The sequence below is a fragment of the Photinus pyralis genome, unplaced genomic scaffold, assembly GCF_008802855.1.
Source record: "Photinus pyralis isolate 1611_PpyrPB1 unplaced genomic scaffold, Ppyr1.3 Ppyr1.4_LG2, whole genome shotgun sequence".
NCBI lineage: Eukaryota > Metazoa > Arthropoda > Insecta > Coleoptera > Lampyridae > Photinus > Photinus pyralis.
The window spans coordinates 4,376,498-4,384,331 of record NW_022170403.1 but is presented as its reverse complement, the minus strand read 5'-3'; the positions used below and the strand labels follow the sequence as shown (position 1 = coordinate 4,384,331).

The window sequence follows — 7,834 nt, the reverse complement described above, 5'->3', positions numbered from 1 at the left end:
TAATAAAATTATGAAATTAATCCAGACCATTGTACTGCGCCAATTACGGTTACTAGAATTCATGGTCTATCGAAAAATCAAAATCTAGAATGCTAAATGCTTGATGATGATGTCATTAGGCGCTTATCAAAAGTAATAATTGTATACACCTCGTACGTGTTTTGAATATCAAACAACGCGCCCTCTACAAGATTTATTGTAAAGCAAACAAATTACTTGACTGATTTCTCTTTCTCTGTTGTTATGAATGACCAATGCGATAGACTGTACCTTCGCTCCTTTTTTCTTTCATTAGCGTAGTTCGGTGAGTTCAGTCAGCTGTCCGTTTGGAAAGTTGGTGAGATGGCTGCTGGTTGTTGTGGGTCAAAGAAACAGAAATTAAATAATTCCACAATTAGCGTACCGTCATGTAATGGTACTTCGATAACTACAAACGGATCTTTGAACGGCATGGTTGCTTTACCAGAAATGTGTTTCTTTTGTTTTGATGTGTTATACTGTCATCTTTATAACCTCGACCCACCAAAGACACCTTCTTTCAGTAATGAGGCCTAGTAAGTAAAAGGATCTACCATTTAAGTTGATTTTTAACAAATTTAAGCAGACTTTCTTTGAAAATTTAAAGGTCATTCAACTTCTTTGTTTAGCAATCATACTGTGTATATGACCTTGTTTTAATATACCTTTTGTTGTAGTCCTTTATTTGTCACTTGGAAAATTGGCAAAGATAAACGATTACGAGGATGTATAGGAACATTTAACGCGATGAATCTGCAATCGGGCCTGCGGGAGTATGCAATTACAAGTGCTTTTAAGGATTCTCGTTTCAACCCAATCACACGAGATGAATTCACCAAGTTAAGTGTCTCGGTATCGATACTTAGGCACTTTGAAGATGGTAACGATTATCTTGATTGGGAAGTGGGTGTCCATGGAATACGTATCGAATTTGTTAATGAGAAGGGTAACAAACGAACTGCCACATATTTACCTGAGGTTGCTACAGAGCAAGGTAATTGTATAATTTTTCGCGTTTCAATAAAATTTGTTCTTTGGCATATATTTTGGTGATTTATTTTAATATAATTGTCCGAGGTATGAGAGAATATTTGAAAAACTGCCAAGGTTACCTGCTAGTCGCTAGATCACATGTGTTCCTTTGTCTGTAAATTTGACTCGAGTTGTTGGGGAAACCGTTTACTATAAATCTTTACATTTATTGTGCCTTATTTCAAAGTAATGGGCTTTATTTCGAAATAATGCCATTACAATACTGGTAAAGGTAATGTAAAAGTAATACCTGAAATGTGCAAAGGTAATCAAGTAATGTCAATAAATACAGTTGTCCATTACAAGAGAGATGGACATGAAGACATAATGAATATACACTATTGGACAAAAGCAGAGCAAGAAAACATTTTTTTTTGTAATAAACATTATAACATGTTTGTTATGGTCTAAATTGATTTTTTGTGCACAGATACGAAATAGAAGAGAGAGAGTTAAATACCTTAAGGTGCATAATTGCAGTTTATACCGCATTGTAAATTAGCGAAGATTTATCACGCGAAAGTAAAATGGTTTCAGCTTAAAAACCGAATATAATATTGTAGATTTGTGTTGGTGAAAATATCTGGACAAAAAAAGATGACATTTAAAAGTATTTAACAGTAGTAAAGACTATAATAAAAAGTGACAAGACCTAAGTGCAAAATAATAATAATAAATTGGACATTTCATTAGCAACACACATAATAATTTTAATTTTTGATCCAAAATAGATGCTCCTCTAAAAATGTCAATAAAGTAAGATAAAACTTAAGAAAATTCAAGTAACCCGAAGAATTTAGAAAACTGAAAGAAAACTCCCTTAATTCTTCCATGCGTAAAAGGCATCACTAATGTTACAGCTTGAAACTTTCCTAGATCTCTTTTCTGGCTCATTTTTAAACATCAGTTCTTCTACACCAATTACTAAGAAACCCAAAGAGGAAGTTCAAAATGAAGATCATGGCGTTTATGAAATTTCTTGTACTCAATGTTCTAAATCCTACATTGAACAAACGAAAAGAAAATCACACATACTGGAAAACAAACAGCATAATTGAACACCCATTGAAATTAAAAAACGACCAAATTGTCTTAATAAACAAGAGGACATATTAATATTGTTATTTATAATCGATAGGCTATTTCATTTATATGTAGATTGTCATTATAAACAAAGGGGAAAGAGTGTTATATTTATGCAGAAGTAATATGTTTAATAATTATTTTTTATTATACGTACATCAGAATCGCCATTTAAAAACGGGATTAAATCATGCTGAGCTTTAAAAGTATATGACGTACCTATGAAACTGTCATCTGGGACTTAAAATAAAAAATCTTAGCTTGCTTTCTGTAAATGCAATAAATTTCTTTGGGTTGTCCCTATCCCTTGTTTGAAGATTTTACAAACGCACGTAATTTAGGGCGTACTTCCAAAACTGTTCCATTTTTTATTCGCATAATTTTTATGAAGTTTCGAATGAATACCAGCGGATAGCGGATTTATCCGTCACCAACAACTTTTCATATTCTTTGTAATAGCCTTTACTGGATTTTGTAGGTGCCGACTTTTCTTCTGCTTCTGCATACCTTTTTCAACCGGAGTCATTTTATTTATAAAGACGGTGACTTTTATAATCAAACTTCCAAGTGATTGTATGCAATTGTTATACAGGGTGACTTTACATCAAAGTTGCATTTTTTTAAATAGAGCCTCCTGTATATTATTGTATATTTCGATTCCTTGGTGTAACTTTATGTATTACACTTGATATCTAAAATGAGTCGTTTAGCCGCAAGTCGTCAATTTTCAAAAAGTAGATGTCCAAAAAAAAATTGAATATCGCAGTTATCATAAAACTTAGAAGGCCGTGACTTTGCAGTGTTGCTAACACGGTCGTATACACAGGTCTGAAAGCTGTTGTTTGAGACCAGTCTCTTACGTTTTGTCAAAATCGTAGTCCCTCGCTCAGCTACCAGGTGGCGCATGGATCGAAGTATGTTGTCTGTATTAGACGCGAACTCGGGTTCGAATTTGACGCGTGCTTTTTTTTTACTATAGTTTCATTGACCTTATGCGACCACTTTTAAATCCCACAACTTTTGTGTCCTGACAACATACTTCGATCCATGCTCCACCTGGTAGCTGAGCGAGGGACTACGATTTTGACAACACGTAAGAGACTGGTCTCAGACAACAGTTTTCAGACCTGTGTATACGACCGTGTTAGTAACACTGCAGAGTCACGGCCTACTAAGTTTTGTGATAACTGCGATATTCAATTTTCTTTTTAGACATGTACTTTTTGAAAATTGACGAATTGCGGCTATACGACTCATTTTTGATATCAAGTGTAATACATAAAGTTACACTAAAATTTCCCAAAGAATCGAAATATACAGGGGGCTGGCTCTATTTAAAAAAATGCAACGTTTTAAATAAGCATAAGAGACAGTCAAACATTAATTTTTATTGAAATGTTGCGTATTTTGCAGCGGCAAGCGTTTATTGGTCATTAGTACACACTAGGTACGTGATTTACTGTTAGTTAAAATCGCGAATAACCTATACCCATCACTTTACAATTTCATAGTTTTTAATTTGATGGTTGGTAAGAGTGGAAACATTTGATTTGACGGTTGTTGTCATTACTGCTCTTATTTACTTTTATAATTAATTAATTTCTCTATATTTTTTCGTGTTTTTTTTCATATTTTAATAGTTATTCTGCTATTCTGGTCGAAGACGAATCCAACAAACCAAAGATGATCAAAATAGGTCCAGCCGTTAATAAGTGGTGTAACCTACACGACAGATAGATTGTTGAATTACAAAAAATATGTAAAAGGTAAATATATCCTGAGAAAGCTATTCAATTCCTACTTTTGATGCATTAAAAAAACCATTTAAAAAAATCAAGTTATCTTTGATTGAAATTTTTGAAAATTGACAAAGTGATTTCTTTTAGCACAAAAAAAGTTTAACTTTGACCGTTCGGCGTATGTTGGTACATTTCATGATAGTAACACTGCAAGAGTCACTGCCTTCTAAGTTTTATGATACTTAACTGTGATACTCAATTTTTACCCTTCATCTACTTTTTGAAAAATGTGAGTAATTGCGGCTAAACGAGTCATTTTAAATATCATGTGTAACACTGTACATACAATCACACTAAAATTCATTAAGGAATCGAAATATGTAATAATATAAAGGGGGTTCTGAACAAAATGCAACTTTAATTAAACCACCCTGTATAACAATTGCAATATCGTTGAGAATATTTTTAGGTTGTAGCCTTAAGAATCCTTCAACAGTGAATCTTAAATATGTGCGTTTCACTCCACTCAACCTCCATTCACGTTCTAATCGTCGATCCTCTATTTAGTATACAGGGTGTCTTAAATTGAGTAGGATAACATGACTATCTTTGTTATTATTATACTTACAGATTCGGTTAAATTAGCAAAGTTGTGTAGCTTTTGATGCTGATGGGTATTCCGATGGCGATATTTTGGAAAAAATAATTCGTTTCGTAGATAATTGGAAAAAAATTAAAAACGCCATTTTTAAAAAGTTCAAATATTTTACTAACAAAGGTGTATACACAAAATTTTCAAAATGGCTGTTTTCGAGATATTGACATCAACTTCCTTATTTTAAAGGGACCCCATTATTGGATTTTTACGTCACTCGATAGAGAAAAAAATTATAAAACCAGTGATACTAAACACTTAGTATTTCATTTGGGAATGAAACTTTGAGATTTTTGTCTCAAAGTTTACAATGTATTTCTTATGGAAATAATACCATGGCTGATTATGATTGAAACCAAATTCGTTCGTTTACGAGTATTGTCTCGCATAGTCACCATCGATATGGCAATGGAATTATTGCCATAAGGTATACATACATTATAATAATAACAAAGATAGCCATGTTATCCTACTCAATTTAAGTCACCCTGTATGTATAGGCAATTCATATGTATTGCAGCAAGTGGTTTCTAACAGCACGTGTCATAAGAGTGGTAACGTTGAGATACAGTGTAGGTTTAAATGGGAGCAAATGTCAAATTTAGTTTATATTTTCACTAGCTTAAACGGTCGGAAGTGGGCGGCTCCTCTTAGAACCTTCTATGGGCCCTTTTTTTTGTAGAATCTAAATCTGTAATTAGAATGGCCATAACACGCTAGATATAGAGACTACTGTTTTCTTAATTCTTATGGGCGCCACATTGGATTTTTTACGGAATGAGAGGTGAAAAAACAAGATCTAATTATCCGTGGATGTTTTGTTGAAAAATGAATATACAAGTAAAACATTTGATTTAAAATTTTTTCTTGTAAATTTATATACAAGTATACAGTGCGTTTGAGAAAAGAGGGTCACCTCAATATCTTTTTTATTTGGCGAAATACGAAAAATTTGTGAAATATAATTTTATATGTGACATTACGATCTATGTAATCGCATATTCAAACTTCCGTTATCACTTCTGGTTACATTTGACAAATTTTCGTATCTCGCCAAATGAAAGAGGTATTGAGGTGACCCTCTTATCTCAAACGCACTATATACTTTTACATAAATTTCCAACAAAATATTTAAAATCAAATGTTTTACTTTACTTATATTTATTTCTCAACAATCTAAGGGTTTTCCAACTGCAACAATTGACTGAATAACAACATTGGTTGGAAATGCATTCATGTGTTCGCCCCGCACATGCGCAAATCAAGTTTAGGCCTGCGGAACTTTTTTTAGGTTAGCGAATCTCTATTGAGATATGATCTTATGATTTTTTCCTTTTCAGGTCAAGAATGCATTTCTCATGATTGTTACTTGTCAGATACTCATTTAATAACCAATTTATAATATTCTGTAGTCTATTATTAATTATTACGGTTGGAGTTTCATCACATCCAATGCAAGCAGTAATCAAATATATCGAAGTATTTAGTTATTAAGTGTGCGCTCTGAAAGTATAGTTGCAAATTTACAATATCTAGTTTCGAACTTGGTTCAACTTTATTAATGTTAGAAAATAAGTAAATTATAATTAAAATCATTGCAACAATGCCTTCTAATATATTTTTTTTATTTTCGCAAGGTTGGGATCAAGTTCAGACAATAGACTCTTTGCTTCGTAAAGGCGGTTATAAAGCTGTAATTTCCAATGAACTCCGTCGTAGTATAAAATTGACTCGTTATCAAAGTGAAAAAATTACAGTGAGTTACCAAGACTATATGAACCATTGGAACAATCAGCGTTGCTAGCAGTTAATGTGGGGGCGTGGCATCCCCACGCCTCCACAGACAACTCCACTCTATCCACATACGATGCCACTATATCGATCACCGACAGTAGTTATGGTACAACCTCCATTACCTCTTCCCTCCTATTCAGGACCGAATTTTGTGCAACCGCCTTTCGTATTACCGACCATGCCTACTGGTAACTCTGTATGGTGGGATCATTACCCTGGACCATCCGGCCAACAAGACTTCGTAATGCTACCCTCGCCAGAATCGGATAGAAATGGTTATCAATCACCACCTTTTCGAAAGCGAAAGTGACACAAAAACAGTTAAATTTAATTCTGATAAAACTTTTATTACATGCCAATCATGTGCCCTCAATTAACGTTTTTTAACACCAAAGGTTTTCAAATTTCTTAGGACGTGAACTGTTTGACGATATAACGTATGAAGTATCAGTTATTGAATTCGCTATCACATCTGTGCCTGACCATCGCACTCGGCGCTGCTTTAGATAAATGCCAAACGACCTTTTTGGTTTAGATAATTTTATTCCATCTAAGATTATGTTTAGGTTTTATCTTTTTTGTATTCATCCTGTTTTTTTTATTCGATTAAGTTTAACATCAAGTATGTTGACAAATCCAAACATTGAAAAAAGTACAACCTCTTGAATTTTATTTTTGAATTACACCCTACACGAATAAGCACAATCAATTCAATATGTACAGAGAAACTTAGTTTTATATACATACAGTAAATTAATGTAGGATATGAATATTTTTTTTATTAAAAACTCGTAAAAATTCACTTAGAGTAAGGAGTATGAATTTTAGTTTAATTTTTCAAGTACATAGGTATACAAGAATCGTGCATATGTATGTTAAATAATCGCAAGATTGGATACTTACTAACACAGATAGTGTTTAATTTTTTAGTTCAATTTTTTGGTGTATGGTATATCTCTGAGAATTATTACCTTTCACTTATTGATAATTTTCTTCCAAAAATATTGAACTGCTGATGCTTAAAACGACTCCTCACACTAATGCAAAAGGTATCAATTATTAGCGGAGATATATTGAATGAAGGTTTATTAAATAGATCGCAAATGCTAATTCAATTCAATATTTTTTGAACATATCAATATTAGAACTTTATTAATTTTGGTGTTTTGAATTTGTGCAACTAATACCGTCGCTTTTTCGATCTATTGAAATGCTTATTATATCGTATGATTACTGCTTGTGAAAGTTTAATGTAGGCCCTGGAAAAGAAATGTAGTCAGCTAGTCTACTAGAATATTTCAAATTCTCCTGTTCATTAATTTAGTGAATTGTGATTTCCAAAAGCAGTTTCTTGTGATACATTCTACGCAAAATAACATTAATCGAAAACACTAAAGAAACATGCATTTATTTGGCCCTTATTAATAATTAGTGCAAGCCTGTTTGATTACCAATTATATACATCATTACTTCATCCATATTCCAATTGAATAAATGAATGACAAAAGGTCAA

General features: G+C 32.8%; 1 protein-coding gene across 1 annotated transcript; it reads left to right on the top strand.

Moving 5' to 3' along the window:
* Nucleotides 1-250: 250 nt before the first annotated feature.
* On the top strand, nt 251-7,827 carry LOC116163739 (AMME syndrome candidate gene 1 protein-like). The gene is made up of 3 exons (XM_031477834.1): nt 251-554; nt 696-1,012; nt 6,165-7,827. Exons 1-3 carry the CDS (start codon nt 343-345, stop codon nt 6,329-6,331), a joined length of 696 nt encoding a protein of 231 aa, XP_031333694.1. The 5' UTR covers nt 251-342; the 3' UTR covers nt 6,332-7,827.
* Nucleotides 7,828-7,834: the final 7 nt, after the last annotated feature.

Bases quoted from the DNA above. Each gene is read 5' to 3' on its own strand.
- LOC116163739 (XM_031477834.1), top strand. From the start codon at position 343: ATGGCTGCTGGTTGTTGTGGGTCAAAGAAACAGAAATTAAATAATTCC. The intron at 555-695 runs GTAAGTAAAAGG...CTTTTGTTGTAG, and splicing joins TCTTTCAGTAATGAGGCCTA to TCCTTTATTTGTCACTTGGA. The intron at 1,013-6,164 runs GTAATTGTATAA...TATTTTCGCAAG, and splicing joins TGAGGTTGCTACAGAGCAAG to GTTGGGATCAAGTTCAGACA.